The sequence below is a fragment of the Pleurodeles waltl genome, chromosome 11 (genome assembly GCF_031143425.1).
Source record: "Pleurodeles waltl isolate 20211129_DDA chromosome 11, aPleWal1.hap1.20221129, whole genome shotgun sequence".
Taxonomy (NCBI): domain Eukaryota; kingdom Metazoa; phylum Chordata; class Amphibia; order Caudata; family Salamandridae; genus Pleurodeles; species Pleurodeles waltl.
Window position 1 is genome coordinate 698,012,760 of NC_090450.1, and position 18,770 is coordinate 698,031,529.

The 18,770-nt window shown below is 45.4% G+C and overlaps 1 protein-coding gene across 1 annotated transcript in view; it reads right to left on the reverse strand.

The window, feature by feature from the left end:
• The window catches only part of NPC1L1 (NPC1 like intracellular cholesterol transporter 1), a 211,489-nt gene that overhangs the window by 129,622 nt on the left and 63,097 nt on the right, over positions 1-18,770 (reverse strand). The window contains exon 2 of the mRNA XM_069214262.1: positions 13,662-15,205. Within this exon, the coding sequence (XP_069070363.1) occupies positions 13,662-15,205 (1,544 nt within the window). The remainder of the gene's footprint in view (positions 1-13,661; positions 15,206-18,770) is intronic.

An 18,770-nucleotide genomic window follows, 5' to 3' on the forward strand; every position in this document is an offset into this window, starting at 1 on the left:
CAACATATTTTTAGAATTCAAGGAAAGGACACTAGTATCTGTACTATTTTGGATGGGGTTTCGAAACCATTCAGTAATGTGTTATTTTTTTATCTAGATTGCTAAGATTCCATGTCACTAGATCACAGCAGTCCAAGAAGGGCTTCTCTGTTTACAAGTTATTGCTTTGAGATGAGTTATTTTAATTGAACCAGTTGAAGTGTATCAGTGGTACGAGTCACAGAATGCATTATGTTTAAAGAAAACCTAGAAGTGGAGTAGTGTGTCATGTCAATCATGGGATTTTCTGGTAACCTATGAATCATGCAAATGCCCTCATAAATTGTTACCTTCAGCATTTACATGCACTTTCTGGTTTCAATTATCTGTGATTGCCATTTTAGTAATGCTGAGATCACAGCCTGTGATAGGCTAGTAAGACAAGTCTAAGCTTACAAATTGGCGTTATATAACTAGGGGCGTCATTTTCCAAACTGGAGCTTTTCTAAAACAAAGAGCTTCTGGGAATTCTAACCTTGGTTCATTTCGTCTAAGTAAGTTGGACTAACACATATGAAGACATTTGTAAAAGGATAGCACTTGACTAGAACCCTAAGTCGTTGATAACACAGGCTCTTCTGGTAAACTTAAACGTGTGGACTTCAAAAGTTTTAATGCTGCCCCCCTCCATACAGCCCCCCAAAGTGTAAAAAAATAAATCATCAGACCCCCCTCAGAATTTTTCATAATTATTATCTTAAGTTGCCAATGTTTAAATATGTCTAGATTTATTTAAACATTGCAGTTAAGTTCTGTTACCGCTTTAAAAATTGAAATCAAATACATGATTGCCAGACTTACTACTGGTCAGGCAGGCCTTACTAACCTATAAAAGTATTCACAGTGTCATTATTAGAAATGGGGGTGAGAGGTTTTGAAGAGTATTTGGAGTCCCTTCCCTTTTGACACATACTCTCAGCTAAGTCATAAATGGCAAGAGATGTTAGTTATGGCCCATTAAGAGCGGTTTAATGGCATTCATTTTTCCCCTTAAAACAAAGCACTCTTAGGAGCATAATGCTTCTTTTGGCCAGAGGCTTCCACCCCCACTGGGATCATTTAAGGCCCCGCTTGTGAGGGCCTGTCCTCCGGTTTGAAGACCCTTGCCTTAGACTGAGGTCCAGTCAGTCTCCAAAAACTCATGACAATTCTTCAACAGCTCTGAATCCCTGGCTAGTCTTGAGACTTCTTAATCTGCCAGACTGCCTCTGGAGCGCTCACAATGCTACTCTAGAAAGACTGACTAGTTACACCTTTTAAAAAGAGTCACATCAGTGTGACACGTGTGCAATTTCAGCACCGAGTAGAAGCAGGGGCATAGCTTCAGCTTTGGTGTTTCTATGTTACACCCCCCCTAATGTATGTTCTGCCAAATAGTTGGGGTACAGGTGGTTTCAGTCAGGTATGGTGAGATGTCTGTCAGATTTCACCTTGGATCTTTCCATGGATACACTGACAAAAACACACAAGCACTCTCATCGCTATTTTAAAAGCCCTACACAATGTTATTTTACAAAATATTGTGTCTCTCTCACTTAGTATTCCTACTAATCTGCATAACTCTCCCTTTCCACGGCCTCTTAAGCCCCTCTCATGAATCCTGTATAATGTATTTTAACATTATATGCCAGCATGATTGTCGGGATATCTAAAGCTCACACCGCCCACCCTCCAATCTTACTGACCAAGCTACCAGCAGCGGCTCCTGCGTATGGGCGCAGGGGCTACGCCCCCTTTGCTTTCATAGCTTCGTAGAATGAAAGCTTCACTAAACAGAAATAAAACGACGAGGTTGCATTACGAGGCATTTTCGCAAGGGGTGCCCCTTTGTGAGAATGTGCCGGATTCAGCACTAGCAGGGCTTATCCACGCACAGCCCTGGTTTTTCCTCGCAGCGCCGTGACGTTGCTTTTATTTCCCCTCCTTCATCCAGAGAGCCCATTAAAAACACCGTCGGGCGTTCAGCTTTCAAGCCCGGGCTCTGCAAGTTTGCATTCCACTCACAGCAGTTACCCCACCCTTTCACACCTCGTCACAGGGTGAGGTGGAGCCAGCAAGCTTCACTGACCAAACCCCACCCTGTGACGAGTCGAGGAAGGGTGAGTTCATGAAGTTTCACAGTTCACGCTTGATTTAGTGTATTTCTGAGTACATTCATGCTCAGCACAGCATGCCAGCATGTGTGAAAAGCCGAGATCCCATCCTGTGCAACTTAGGAAAAAAAAGAGGAGAGTTTTACTTCTGAAGCAGTAAAGGGCCTGGAACATTTGTCATACAGTATAAATGTGACTGAAAAAACACTGTATTTGAGGTGAGAGATTTACAAACGTTCATGCTGGAGGTCTTAGTTTAGTGAAGATCAGAAAGGATTGAAACAGGATGTGTTTGTCTCTGTGACTACCACATGAAAAGCTGTAAAAATGTCAAATACGAACAAAGATGTGGTGTAATGTGGTGTAACGTAACCTTTATGAGAAAGAGGAACAGATCAGCAGAGGCCTCAAAAAAACTGCACGAGTAGGTTTGGAGAAAGAAGTAAAAATATGTTTCTTCTCTCGTTTCTTTTTCTTTTCCTTTCTAACTGCTGTCTTCTCTGCAGTACTAATGGGGTCAGTGAAAAACTCTTTACTGCCACAACTACATGTGGTTGTTTTATCTCCATTGCAGGATATATGTGCTTATTGTTCTGGCAGTGGGCACCGAGATGTGATCTGCAGGGAGGAGAAAACAAGCACTAACAAGGCCACTCAGTGTAACCTTTTATGAGTGTAATTGCCGGTCACTCAATGAGTGGTTTGGTGGGTCTGTGTGAATGGGTGAGACATTGAATATGGGTGTTCAGACGCTCCCTGAGAAAATCGGGTATCAGGTTTCCTCAACTGCATGGTGTAATTCTGTGTATGGACTTCCGCCCCACCACTTTTTGGAATCACCAGCCGCCACTGCAAGCTACGCCACTGAGTAGAGGAAGGGGTGGAGGCACTGAGGAGGTTCTAGCTGATTGGCTCAGGCGATGCTGGGTGCTGACACCAGCAGTCATTGCCATTACCTATGAAGGATTAAGAGCAACATACACAGGAGATGAGGTTGCTGTTATTACTCCAAACCTCTCTGCACTTACACCAGCACCCACGTCCTGCACCTAATGGCACCTGCATTTCACCTGTACCCATGGCAACTATGCTGTTTCTGCACCCAAGGCAGCTGCACTGCATGTGCTCTCAGGGGCCCTTGCATCCCTTAACACCTGTATTGCACCTACACTGTGACATCTTAAGCTGTTGGCAGCTGCTCTATCTGTTCGCCGTGGCCAGTTTACACCTGATATGAACACCAATCCTGGTGCATACAGCGGTCTCCTGACAGCTCTGTCAAACAGTTACACCCGTATAAAGGCAGTACTATGGAGACCAGGACTCAGACACATAAAAGAGAGAAACAGTGGGAGACATGGCCACTCAATAGAAGCAAACACAGAGGCAGCACAAGACATTGGAGGAATAGAGACACTGGGGACGTGTGTGGAAACCCAGGGACATGGGATACATACTGTGGAGATACTTGGTAACAGAAATACTGGGAAGATGAAGATACTATAGAGACATGCACACTGGGTACATGTGCAAGGGGATACAGTGTTAAGCACAGACCTGACACTGTGGAGATATGGGCCCTGGAAGAAAAGAAGATGAAGAGACACAGGGAGATACAGCAAGAAATGGGAAGGCACAGGCCTGCAAAGTCATGGGGAGGCACTGGTGAGACATGGATATACACTAATATGGATATAGTATCATGTACTTTGAGAGACACAGATCTACATGAGACATGGACATGGGAAGACAGTCACAAAGGCAGAAAAAAGGAGGCAAGGATTCTGGGAGACAGACATCGGGAGCCAATATCAATGGGAGGCTCTGACAACAGGAAGTGTGTAGGAGGTTGGCTCAATATATGGTGTAAACCTATAGGTGAGGCCACTTGCACTGAATCCAGGCAACCCTTAGTGATAGTGTAATTGGTTCCAGATAACCAGAGCTCTCAAAGAGAAGTTGCAGAGAGCAGCTAAGGCTTATCAAGAAGGGTAAAGTAATTGCAAATACTACATATGTCAGTCAGTGAAGTACACACAAAAAGGAACCATACCAGTATTAGAAAAATAATGTATTATTTATTAAAACACAGGCACTAAGTAGACTTAGGTATATCTCAAACCGGAGATAAATACACAAAAAAATATATTTAGAAACAGGTAAGTAAAGACATAAAATAACATGGGCACCTGTGGGGAGGCCAAACCATATACTGAAAAAATTGGGATGTAAAAGTCAATACCAACCAAGACTACCACCCAAGGACCTTCAGGACTGGTGAAGCACTAAAACACTAAAGGAAGGTAGCTAGGATTCCCCAGGCGTCCGCGTGCAAAGATGTTACCCTGGGTCAGTGTCCGTAGGATAACATGAGGAAGTCACAGTTAGAGTTTTCATGTTCCAAGACCCTTCCCAGAGGACCCTGAGGAAACCTGTTGAAACAAGGGAGGTTCAAAAGTGTCCCCAGCTGTGGATATCCAGAGATGTGGACTACCTACACCAGGGAGCCTAGGTGCAGAGGGGTGAAGTTGTGTCTGAACCTCCCGTTGGAGTCAATGGGGACCTCAGTTATCCAGCTGCTGTCGTGACCCATGAACCAGGTTGGTGGAACCCAGGACTGGATTTCATATGAAGAGGACCTAAGGAAAGAGGGGACACAGTCCCGACCACCCGGAGATGCCCAGGGGGTGCAGGAGGGCAACACCCACCCTTTTTGAAGATGCCTTCCTGAGGGACATTTGTTGTGGAAGTGCAGCTGTGGTGTCCAGGTGATGCAGGAAGATCCCAGGAGTCATCCACAATTTATCCCACACCGGTCGCCAAATTACAAGGGGGTCAGCAGGGCACCAACAAGCCTTGGCAAATGCAAGAAAGTGCTGCACAAAGTGTTGCAGGATTTGGTGACCATCAAGGTCTAAGGAACTTAAACTTTGGTAGGTAAGTCAGAGCTAGCTCTCAGCAAGCAGGAGAGCCAGCAGGAGTTATTGGTGACTACAGGAGGACCCTCTGGCAGCAGGCACAGGGAGTCGCACGAGGCCTCAGCTATACGGGGAGGACGTTGTTCTTGGGGCTGGGTGATGCTGGAGGCTGGGACTTCTTGGAGCTAGGAGGTCTTTGGACTGAAGAGCCAACAAGCTGTGGTAATGACAAACAAACAATATGCACAGGGGTTCCGGCCAAGGAGCTCCACGAGGGACCAGTCTTCTCAGATGCAAAGAAGACAGTTCAGACCTCTGGAGAGCCACAGAACCACCACCTGTGTTGCAGAGCCTTGAAGACTCCATGGGACAGCAGGATCCACAAACCAGTCCTCAACGTTGAGGTGCATGCGGATGCAGGGGAGTGACTCCTTCACACCAAGGGAGATTCTTTCTTTCTATCCTAAGTGCAAGCAAAGTCCTTGTGACTCTGGAGGATGCACAGCCAGAGAGGCTGCAGAGTCCCTGCAATGCACTGGGACAAAGTTGCAGTAGGAGACCTCCTACTAGTTGCAGTCTTGTCTTGGTTCCCAGCATAGTCCAGCAGCAGTTCCAGAGTCCAGGTGGCAGAAGTGTCTTGCAGAAGAGTCTTGCAGACAATTCTAGGGACACTAATCTGGTGGACTGACAAGTCAGACACTCCCAGGGGGCTCTGCTCATCTTATTTCCCAGATGGCAGAATCAAGTGGCCACCTGGCAGAGCTCTGGACACCTCCCTAGGGGAGGAGATGGACAGGAGGGTGGTCACTCCCCTGGCCTTTGTGTGGTTTCATGCCAGAGCGGGAGCTGGGGTCTCCTGCACTGGAGTAAACTAGTTTATGCGAGGAGTGCATCAAATGTGCCCTTCAAAGCAGTCTGGTGGCGCTCAAGAGTACTCCCACCATAGCCCAGAGACATCTATTTCTATAGGAGAAGTGGTAACACCTCTTCTTTACAGGAAATTCTTTGTTCTGCCTTCCCCTGCCTGAGTTAGGCTCAGCGGCAGGAGGGCAGAACAGTGTCTGGGTTCGGCGGCAGCACTGGCTTGCATGCAGACCCTGAAGGCTTTCCAAGCAGACATGGGGGGATCCTCTAAAGAACCCCCACAGTATATGGTATAATGCAACTAACACTGCAATCTCTGTAGTTGAATATTTCCAACATATTTGATACCAAACACGACTAGATTTGGTGAAGCCATTATGTAGTTGGACATCTCGTGATGACCAGTGTCCATTACATATCTTAAAATGGCTTCCTTGCACTTACAAATCCTAGAAAATGAGGTCTGGGGTTTTAGGGGTATCTCTGCTCATGCAGGGGTACCCTCACACTTAGAACCATGCACCCTGCCCTTGGGCTGAAGGCCCTACCTTAGGAATGACTTACAGCTACAGAGTGAAGTGACCAAGATATAAGGTCAAACTTATATCTGGAGTGAAAGGTGCATACACCATTTCACACAGGCTGCAATGGCAGGCCTGTAGACACAGTTTCTATGGGCTTCCAGGGGTGGTATAATACATGTTGCAGCCCATTGGGTACACCCTAGTGTACTAATGCCCTAGATACCTAAGTACCATATACTAGAGACTTTCAGGGGTACACCAGTATGCCAATTGTTGGGTATAAAAGTTGCTTCCCAACTAAATTTAGGTGAGAGAACACTGACTCTGAGGTCCTGGTTAGCAAGATCCCAGCGTACTACAGTCAGAACACACTGACACCAGCCAAAAAGTGGGGGTAACTATCAATCAGTTTTTATAGAGTGCAACTACTCACCAATGAGTGTCTCAAGGTGCTGGGGTAGGGGAGTGGGGGAAGGAGACAGAGCCTCATTCGAAGAGCCATGTGCTGAGGTTTTTCCTGAAGATGGTGAGCGATGGGCTTTGTCTGAGGTGCAGGGGTAGGTTGTTCCAGCTCTTTGCTGTGAGGAAGGTGAAGGACCTTCCTCCGGCGGTGCCTTTCCGTATGCGTGGGATGGTGGCCAGTGCTTGCTGGGTGGAGCGGAGGGGTCTGGTGGGGTTGTGGAAGGAGTCACAGTGGTTTAGGTAGGCCGGTCAGATGTTGTGAATGGCTTTGTAGGTGTGGGTGAGTAGCTTGAAGATGATTTGTTTCTCCACTGGGAGCCAGTGGAGGGTCCTCAGGTGTTGGGAGATATGTTCCTGTGGGCGAGGTTCAGGGCTAGTCCGGAGGCGGAGTTTCGGATGAGTTGTAGCTTTCTGATGTTTTTTGTTGTGGTGCCGGCATGGAGGGCGTTGCCGTAGTCGAGCATGCTTGTGACTAAGGGGTGGGTGACTGTCCTGCAGCAGTCTACTGGGATCCATTTAAAAACCTTTTGTAGTTTATGGAGTATGTGCCAGCAGGAGGAGGTGACCATGTTTATCTGTCGGGTCATTGATAAGGAGGAGTCAAGGATGATTCCTAGGTTGCGGGCGTGGTCAGTCGGAGAAGGCAGGGCACTGAGAGATGTGGGCCACCAGGAGTCTTCCCAGGCGGAGGTAGAGTTTTCGAAGATGATGACCTCGGTCTTGTCCGAGTTGAGCTTGAGGCAGCTTTCTCTCATCCAGGCGGCGACGGCTTCCATTCCTGTGTGGAAGTTCCTCTTGGCCCTGTCTGGATTTTCAGTAAGGGATATGATGAGTTGTGTGTCATCGGCGTATGACATGATGTTCATTCCGTGGCCTCTGACGATGGCTGCGAATGGGGCCGGAGATGAAGTAGTGGATTCATTTTAGGGCTTTTCCACAGATTTCTGCATCGTGGAGTCTGGTGCATGAGGTGCTGTGGAAGACCGTGTCAAAGGCTGCTGAGAGGTTGAGGATTATGAGTGCTGCGGTGTGGCCGCGTTCTAGGAGTGTGCAGAAGTCGTCAGTGGCTGCAAGAAGATCTGTCTTTGTGCTGTGGTTTCTGCGGAACCCGGACTAGGAGGTGTCCAGTGAGTTGTCCTCGATGAATTGCCGCCGCAGCTGTGATTTGATGGCCTTTTCCAGTACTTTGGCCAGGTAGGGTAACAGCGAGATGGCCCAGAAATTCTTTAGCTCTGATGGGTCAGCCAAAGGTTTCTTCAGGAGGGGCGTACCTCAGCGTGTTTCCAGTCTTTGGGAAAAGTGGCTGTGTTAATTGAGCAGTACATTGTCTTGTGAAGCTGGGGGGCGATGGATGTGCTGGCTCTGATGTAGATGTGGTGGGGGCAGGGGTCTGTGGGGGCTCCAGAGTGAGTGCTGATCATGATGCTTTCTGTTTCCTCAGTAGTGAAAGTAGACCAGCTCTGGAAGGTTTGGGTGGGTTCTGTGGGGGGGGGTTGTCGTTGGTTGGTTCTGATGCTGGATCGGTTCTCTGGGAGGACGCTGTCATAAATGTCCTTGATCTTGCTGTGGAAGAAGGGGTCTTGAGACGGGGGATACTATTGGCTTCGGAAAGGGGATTGGTGAATTTGTTGATAACCATGAAGAGTTCCTTCGTGTTGTGAGTTGAGGAGTTGATGCGTTTCCGGAGTGCGTTTTTTTCGCGTTCTTTATGCGTTGGTGGTGACCGCTCTGAAGGAGGCAAGGTCTTCCCTGCTTTGGCTGTTTCTCCATTTCTAACTAGAAGGCACAGAGGCAGGGAGAAACTGGGAAGCACACACACATGGAGACAAGTTGACTGCTTTCTGTCAAATATGTCTGAAAGGGCGGGGCATAGCTTAACCACCAAAGATGGCGGATATGTTTATGTGAGATTCCATCATAACCCAACTAATCCTTCCTAAATCCTGCAGTTATCCTGCCAACTGGTAATTGTGCCTGGTTCCCCAAATCCTGGGGCTAGCACAGTCAAAATCCTGACTATTGGTGGCCCTCCCGCTACACAGCAACAAGCTGCGGCCTAAACTCCTTGTAAGCTGCATGGAGCTGGGAGGTGCGCAAATCCTGTCATTGATAGTGGGGCGACCCAGAGGACTTCCTTGCAGCTCCTGGAGGGATATTCCTGGCCCACAGTTCAGGCCTGCAGTGGTGGGACCCCCGGTGGCACCTGCTCTTGCCCCTCCAGATATACTTCTGGTCCCATGCTAATTCCACCTGCAGGTAGGCCAGATGAGAAGGTGAGGAGGGCCACTAGAGGATGATCAGTGATGTTGCGGCTGGAGTTCTGGGACCCAGAGGCTAACTGCTATGAAGGCCACTGAAGGTTAGAGAGCAGAGGCTCAGACAGGGCTACCCTGAACCGAAAGAGGCAGATGGCTGGAGGGACTGTTTCTGGATTGGGACTCTGAGCATGGGGCTGACCAAGGAGGCTGTCCCGTGACTACTGGCCTGCTAGGCTGCCTTGCCTCTAGATGTGCTCCTGTCCACCTCACTTACTCTCCTCCTGGCTGTACTCGCGTGAGGGGGATGGTGGCACCCCGGCTGGGACTGCAGGCCACAGGGTGAGAAAGGGAGAGTGCCTGGCATAGATCCTTGTGCTAACTGGAAGCCTGTTGGACTGAGGCTTGCTGACACTCTGAGGTCACTTAAGGACACTGAAGAAGCCTCCCTCAGTGGAACAGTTTCTCGCATAAATCTCAATGGGTGCGATTGGTCACAGAGTTGAGCGCTCCCAGAGTGGGGCAAAAGATTTGGTGCTGCTCTGCCCCATCTTCTTCCCTTGACCTCCCACCCCATGATGGGCCCATGATTTGGTTATTGAGCTTGCGGGGGTACCATTGTGTAAGCAAAGGTGAATATATAACTTTCAGAAGTGGAGGTGGAGTGGCCATCCAAAGTTGTGGTTGTTGAGCCAACTCCTGTGCGGGAATATGAAGTGAGCCCATGATGAGGCGATTTGGCCAGCCACAGTCTTAGAGAAATGCAGTGGGAGGCTCAGCAGTGTGCGTGATGCCACAAAAAGGAGCCTGGAGTAGACCAAAAGAACAACTGTGGAAAGGGCGGTGGGGTGAAGGCCTCCTCAAAGGCCATGATTGACCACTTCACCAGGCTAGGGTTGGATAGCAACCTGAGGACCAGGTCAGGAAGATGAGTTAGTGCCTTTATAGTTGCAATCCTGCAGGCTGTTTCCAACTCCTGTGAGGCCTTAGAGAAGAGGATTGATGGTGTTGACGTAAAGGTTTTCAAGCTGTGTCAAGACTAAGTAATGTAGCAGACCACATGATGATGGTACAGAGCTGTGCCTCCACAGTGGAAGACAATCTGCGATCTCTCAAGTTGGACATCACACGACTCCTGGAGAAAACAACGCACCGTTTGTGCCTTGTGGGCATCGAAGGGCCACAACTGGCACATTTGCCCCCCAAATGGTTTAAATCTTGAGTCCCAGAACAAGGTCTGTCACGCTGTTTTGTGTTTTGGAAGGGTGCATTGCACTCTTAGCAAGGCCCAAGCAACTTCCATGTGAGCACTCCCTCCCCCACTCCACTGGTCCCAATAATCCTAAAACTACTCCATTAGCTGGATAGGGATGCTATTCTTAAGGTGGCTCATATCCAGCAAATGGTCCTCCTAAGACCATAATGGTGATTTTTCCAGATTATACTGCCCTCGTGCAACAGCAGAGGAAAACATTTTATAATGTCAAGGTTAAATTGCGAATTATATAGATTAAATATATGCTTCTCTCCCAAGCGTGGCTAAAGGCTATTCATCAGGGGAAGCATCTCCTAGGATCTCTGTGCCTTAACAAGATTTATTACCATCCTTTTCTGTGGTACCTAGCCCTGCTACCATACTGACAGAATCCCGCCCGCAGCTAGGTACTTCACGGTGCTGGACGTCCCCTCTGCTTTCTTTACCATACCCCTCCAGAGGCTTCCCCAGGCCAAAGTATTTTCTTACTGGTTGGCAATGTTCTCATTATGCTCCTTGAAGTTCCACAGTTTAGTAAAACACTGGTCAGGGCTAGAAAGGGGAGTAGGAGGAAGGGCCTCTCCCAAGCAAAGAGGGTATTTGGCTGATTTGACAACTGGCTTGTGTTCTGCCCTCTTCGAGTTACTTATCTATCCATGTTGCTGCCGTTTTCGTTTTCAGTGGATGGAAGTTAAGCTACAGGGTGACAGCTACAGTTCCGAAAGTGTAGGGTAGGTGGATGATGGATCAGGGTTGCTTGTTGCACCGAGTTAGAGGGATATGATATGTGTTGCTCTGGTTTAAACTGTTCAGCTGCAACAACTTCCCCTTTGCTGCACTATACTTTTACCCACCATGACACCTGAATTCATAGAGATGTAGTACCGCATTCTTGTCATGGAATATTAACTGACTTAACAAATTCAAGACGATGGCGGTTCTAAATCATGCCAACAGTTTAGCCCCTGATGCAGGAGACCAACCTCCTGAATAATAATTGTAACTTTCTGGGCCTATATGGAGACATTTGAATCCATCATGCAGGTTACTCAAGGGGGAGCAAGAGGACACAGCATCTTTCTTTGTAGATAGTTCCTGCTGCCCCTCTCTGCGGCCTACACAGATCCATTAGGTAGCACTATAATGATCACGGGACCAGAGGGACAAACCTGGTCCATGGTCTGCTGTTAGTGTTTACATTCCCGTGGCATTGACACGAGTCCTCCCTAACTGCCCTTGACAATCTGCTGGCACAGGCTCCTACACGTTCACCTATACTGGTTAAGGAATTCAATGCAATGATAAATCTGACTTTGGGCATATTCAGTGGCAGGACAATGGCCAAACTGTAATGCCTCCCTACTTGGGCCAGCTGGTTGGGTTTATGTGATGTATGGAGAAAGTGGCACCCTCATGAGCAACAGACAGTACATCTTTTTCTCACACTCTACTCCTTTTTCTCACACCTCAATCTCTTTTTTATGCCAACGACTGATGTTTGAAAGATATAGGGGTTAGGGTACTTTTGAGACGCTTGTCCGAACACTCCCCGGTGGAGCTACATCGTAGGGGCATTCCTGTAAACGTTGGAGGGCTGGTGTTTTAGCGTTTGGTGGCTCAATGAAGCAGGCTTCTCTGTTAAGCTTAGTGTGGCAGTGATGGCATACTTCAATGTCAGTGTCAATGTCAGTGGATTTGCATGCATAGTCTGTGACACCCTTGAAGTGCAAATCTTTACCCTTGAAAGTGGGCTTCCCACTCTTGAGGTGGCTTGTCCTTTAGATGGCTCATGACAGCAATGGAGGAGCGCCGCAGCTCTAGCTGAACTTGGCCACTGAACAAAAGATCAATGAATGTGGTGGCAAAGTGGGCAACTTGCTGTTCTGGCCGACAAGTCCTGATTTGGAAGGTAGAATAATCCTGCAACTACACTGCAAAATGAGAGTTGGTAACAGATTGCTATCTCAAAAGTAAGGCACATTTGGGCAGGAGGCCATACCAAAATGCTTGTGCAGCTAACTGAGGGCTTTGCTTTGCACAAGTCTCGATTTTACCTGCAACTCCACCACATACTCCTCTAACACAACCACTTACTGAAAGTGGTTCCAGAATTTAACCCATTGGAACCCAAGACTATGATAGAACTACTTGACAAAAAGCACATATATCACTAGTGGTGAGTCCGCAGACCATTTGACACGTTTGAGGGTTAAATGATAGGCGGATGTAGGTCCCCTTGAGGATGAGTGGTTGGAAACCACTATGGCTGCAAGACGGCTGGTCATCTCTGCTAAATTGGGGCTATTACAGTTCATTTTTTTCACAGACCACACTATGACCCTATTAAACACATGGCACATGGCCAGAGTGAATTCTTTCACATGATATGGCTTGCGCTGTGATCATTCAATATTGGTCGAAGATTTATAAAACACAAAGTGAAACAACAGAGTTTGCTTTGGAACCTATCTGCAGACTAGCTGTTTTGTGCATTTAAAGGGAGGGGGCAGAAGCCCGGGTTGCAACTAGTTTGTTGGTGGCAAAGTGTGAGATTGCCAGGCATGGGATGGATGCTGCACTCCTTACAGTTGGTTAATGGTTGCAGAGAAAGGACCCTTGCATCGCAGTGGAAACAAATACCTACAAAGTGCGTGGTTGTGTATATAAATATAAAACATGGCATGTATGGTGGGATCAATTTTGATGAATTACAAATAGCACATGGGTGGAGTGAAGACAAACTCACAAAGTGATAATGCTCTGTAATGATTTATGTGAATCAGTTGGTCATTTACTGTGAGAGTGCTCTGTTTTTTGTGTTTAACTGAAATGAAACGAAAACAATGATGAACAACAATTATGTCGACAAGAAAGTTAACATCACTTAGAAAGCATTTTCAGGAAAGTCCATGGAATCCTATAGGTTGAGGACAGTGTCAGAAGTGAGCTATGCGAAAAAGTAACATAACATAATACCAAATTTGAAGTGTAATACCCAAAATGGGGGGGGGGTGTATTGTTTTTTCTAAGTTGTTCTAAATACCAGAGGATTAGGTTCCCGAATTTGATTCTTGTTATCAACCCCAAAGGATGGCATAGCCCGGATTTGACAAGCTGTGCTTGAACTCAAAAAGTCATACCCCTGGTTTCAAACAACTTAGCTACATTTTGATATATAATTTATAATATTTCTTGATATTTATTTGGAGTTCACCACATTTCAGTTTAATACATAATGGAACATTACTCACTTGACACAGTACAGGAAATGGTCCCTCCAGTCAACGGTGCCCCTCTGACCTGAAATGGTCTGTTGCACAATGAGCTCAAACCTAGTCTTGTTGTTCTGGAAATATTGCATGAGGCTGTTCACACAGCAGTCTGTACTACTGGGGTTAGTAGGGTTTAGTGGGGCATAGCAGACATCTTTCAGTGCTATACTCTTATTGTGCTTGCTGGACCAGACTGCAATATTTTGGAGACGTGTCTGCAGGTCAAACACCTCTAGCAAGATGTCCTTAGACAAAATGCTGCTGAAGTTCTGCTGGCCAAAGAAGAGAGAATTGTACTTATAACTGGAATGGTTTGCCACTGTGATGATAAGCTGGTTTGTCCGAAAGAAGGGTCCAAAGTTGGCATCATGGAAGTCTTTCTCCCGCCGAGCTCTACTGTTTGGTGCTGACCAGAGCTCCACAGGGTCAGTAGTCAACTCAATGAAAATCATCCCAAACGAGAGGACGACCACAAAAACACATGACAGAAGGATAATAGTCTTTGGGTAGGAAGCAACCAATGTCCCCCATTTCCTGAACATCTTGCCCAAAAACTTATCAGTGCTCAGGCTCAACTTTTCAGAACATGTGATGTCCTCCTTCCTGACTTGGGGCAATTTAGTTTCCTCCTCTTTTGGTTGTTTGCATCTGTTGATGCATTTTCCAAATAGAAACCCCAGGAAGATCACTGTCAGCAAAAAGAACACAATTAGGCAAATCACTAGGACTCCATCCTTGGTGCCAATTTGAAAAGGCTGATCTGCGTCGGGTGGTGGTGAGATTTGTGGACAGGTCTCAATACAGTCCTGGCATGAACAAGGATTTCCCTCAATGCTGGTGCTCTCATTGCATTTCCAAACCTTACTGTAATGTGGAATAATACCGTCATCAGTGGGGGTGTTGTCTTGTATCAATTTAAAGTCAATATCCAATGGGGCCAGCCCATTGCTCGTGTCCCCTTGAAAATCAAGCCATCTTTGGCTGTTGCAGAATTCTGAACCATACTTGCCACACATGGCTGCAATGGCATACCCACCGGTAGCTGGCATCCGCACATTTTTACAAGAGTTAAAAGATTCTTCAGCAAAGGCCTTCTTGTAATAGCACTGGTAACTCAGAGCTGCATCGGTAGGTGTGCCTGTACTGTTGCTTTGGAAAGTTCTAGTGACATTGATAAATTGGCTCTGGTTTGGACTGCAAGTATTCTGGCAATAAATGTTGGCAAAGTTCTCAGCACATGATGGGCATCGGCTTAGGATGACCTTGGAAAGTGCAAAGCTTTTCTCAATGCTCTCCAGTTGCTTGTAAGAACAGCAAGCATATGTGTCATTATCATTGACATAGAGCATGGGGCAGATGGTCTTCAACTTGTTCAGGTGGAAACCCTCAATCCTTCTTGCAGGGGTGTTAGAGACACAGGGCACAATGGGGGTAATCAGACTGTTTGTGATTTCTGGGTTCTTGCCACATTCATCATAGAAGGAGCAGTAGCCTTCTTGGTGGATTTGGGTAGCAGCTGTCCCCTGTTTCAAAGAGATAAGATAATGTTATCTTCTGTTTTGTTATGTTTCCATATCACCATTTTGTGTAGCACCTTACACCATTAATATGGCATCAAATCCCTTTTAATGTAGGTGCACTCTTACATTTCTAGGATTCTCTTCAACCAGTTGTTTGCAGTTGTTTGGTTGTGTTGGGTTACGTAGGGTTAGTAGGGATGTGTTAGGTGCCTAGTTTAGTAAAGTTTTGTGTTGCTTAACATGTAAGTAAAATGAGTTGGATCCAGCTTACAATCTAACCAAGTATGTTATGTGTATGGCTTAGTGTGCCAATGGACTATGCTGTTTTTCAATGAGCTGGGTGGTCAGATGTCCACTGCCTGAGCCATTCAGACTGTTACCTAGACAGCATTTTTATCCCTTTTACCAGCCACAATTAATGTTGTACCTTGAAGGTTAAGTATGCATAGCATGTTCCCTTTAAGAAAGGCATATGATTGGAAGGATTTTCTGAAGATGGCATTGCTGAGTGTTAGTGGAATAGCACTGTTGAGTGTAAGTGGAATAGCACTGTTGAGTGTTCTAAGCAACCCATTATGGGAGATGCAACCATAATTAACCAAATAAATGCTATATGGTAAGACTTTTACAACTGTACAAATCAATACGCAAACAATAGCTACAGAGATTGTTTCCCCACTGGAGTCTGTAGCCTGTGGACCATAAAAGCACCAGATATACCTTGTTTTGTCAGAGCGTGGATCTTACCATAAAAGCTGCTGGGTTTTTTTCAAGCAGATTGTGCCTAGACAAATGAATTGCAGTGTAAGTAAATTGTTTCACTTCCAAAGATTTATGGGTTGATTGATGAAAGAACCATATGCCAAATAGAGTAGATTATTTTAACTTTGCCAAGTAGACAGACATTTTCATAACAGAAGTTAACGTCTGTTCCATAATTGTACTAGCATATCTTTGCCCAGCACCCATCTAAATAAATTGCAAAGACTTTGGACATTAATATCTCACTAAAAGCAGTGTTTCCCGGGGTACTGTAAGCCCATAGGTAACAATCTCATTGTGAAGTCCAGATAAATGTTACCAAGGTGTGCATGGCAATACATGTAGCCACACTTACCAAATGTAAGACTGTGTGCCTCTTGCAGAGATGAACACATTACCAAGTACATTTATAACACTTTTTGATTAGAAAAGAGATGCACTGTCCCACAAAAGCCCGTAGTGTAATCAAAGGCATAATAAAGCATACAGGAGTTAGAGATTTGTAAAACAAGTTTAGCAATGGATAAGACTAATCCTTGTAAAATGTGTGTTGCCTTTTTGCTCACTTTTGCCCGTTCACTAGTCCTTCTTAAGAAATTCAGCTAGGAATGCCCATTGAGGCTCTCGAGAACTAATATGAACTTGAAACTACATTGGAGGTGACTTAATTTTGAATATAGCAAATTAAGGATCACAATTAACACTTTGAGAAAGCTCAATAACCTGCTTGCCAGGAGCAAAACACATGTCAGTTTTTAAAAAAAGTTACCTGCATTCACTCATTTTGTCCTATGACTCACCTTATGAATATATATCACAACTGGAATATAGGGTTTAATTGTCTCTTAAAAAAGAAGAATTCTGAAATTGATAGCCTTAAAAATTTACTAGTATGTACTGTTAATTAGTTGGTTACATTTGTGGTACCCAATGAGAAAGTTCATGTTAGCAGTAACTCCAGGGCAGTAGTTCTTCAGCTTTTGACTTTTGTGGACCCCTCCAAATCTGTACGGGAAGCCATGGAACCTGCCTAAGCAATTACCTCAAAACAATACATAATAATACCGAAAAAAAGAATACATCAAACAAACACACAGATTATGAAATATTTTATTTTAATTCACAAACTAATAAATAGTATAATGGGATTGTTGAAGCTTTTCAAACTTTGTCTTTTTAAGTGTCCAGATATTTGCATATAACTTTGTTGTTTTCCTCATGCATACTTTTTGTCTGCTCCCATCAGTGCTTCAGTGCAGGCCAGACGTCTACCATACTAGATTCTATTTGCTGTACTTGCTCTGCTTCCACAAATCATGCTAAGAATTCTGACTTCATATTAGCCTCTAATTTCAAATCCCTTCACCTTTACACAGCGTTTCACGGTTTCAAATTTTACATTTTGCTTTTATGTGTATATATACTTTATTTAACCTGAAAATATTGTTTCATTTTCTAGTTAGTCGCAGACCCTTTGGGAAGGCATCACTGACCCCAGCTCTAGGGTCACTAGTAATCTAATCAATTTATAAAATGAGTATCTACAGTAATGTGTGTAATTGGGTAATAATAACTCTCTCAATCTCATGGCCTTGGCAGATTCAGAGAAGATAATATAGATTGTGTAGAATCATTATCAGCTGCCAGCTGCAACTAGAACATGTCCTCATGAAATGAACAGTGAAACATAGTGATACCAAAGAGGACTAACAGACATCTTTCAAGCTGGTAAGGTTAATCAGAGGTGATGACTGTTCGGGGATATGTGCCAGGGTCCTACATTTTATGAGAAAGCTCTTCAGCCTGTATTTAAACAAGACTTGCGCATCATGCTTACGCTGTCTGTTTTGTGTTTTTATGAGTAAAATATTTCACACATTAGATCTTCATCTTCATGCAATCCATCTATGTTCTTTTTGTGCTTGTAAAAGAACAGAATGGGTGAAGAGATGGAGATAGTGGATACAAGAGAGACAGACAGACAATGGGAGACACGGAGAGAGAGAGAGAGAGAGAGAGAGAGAGAAAGAGAGAGAGAGAGAGAGAGAGAGAGAGAGAGAGAGAGAGAGAGAGAGAGAGAGAGAGAGAGAGAGAGAGAGAGAGAGAGAAAAGACTCTGAAGAAGAATATGTGGGGTCATAGCTGCCAAGTTGGCAAAGCTTTTTCTGGTCACACTTCTGTCTTAGCATGGCAAGAAGCAAACATAGATCCCCTACACCTTCCCAAATAGGCTGAAGAGCTGGCATCGAGGAAGCTGCCAGAACAATGATACATCCACCAGGACTAATGTAACATGGAGGGTGGCATCCTTGTTGTGCAATTGTTACCATCGTCTAACAAGGGGAACTATCCACATAGCAAAGGCATATTTTTTTTAATACTTTATTTATTTTTTGGAATTGACATCTACCAGCATCAACATTTATCAGCATAATCAATTGAGCTGGCACAGGGAGGTACAACAAAGAGCTAAACCCTGGGGCCTAACTATTCACCCTCACCATATCTCAATCCACCCCTGCTCAGTCTCTCGTGACCATTATTCCAACAACCTCAATCACTTTTTTTACATGTAGTGGTATGGGTACACCTATAATTTTCTACTGCTGTTGCGGACTACTGAAAATCATGCTGTTTGGCTATCTGTTTACTCCCATCCTTGTACTGTCCTACACCCATCACCATAACCTTTCTATATTTCATTTGAATCCCCGGCCTCCTAAATCTCTTTAATTCCTACAGAAGTCTTAGCAGATAAACCAATGGGTTAGTCAAACATCATGAGTTAATAGTGCCATTTCAATCTG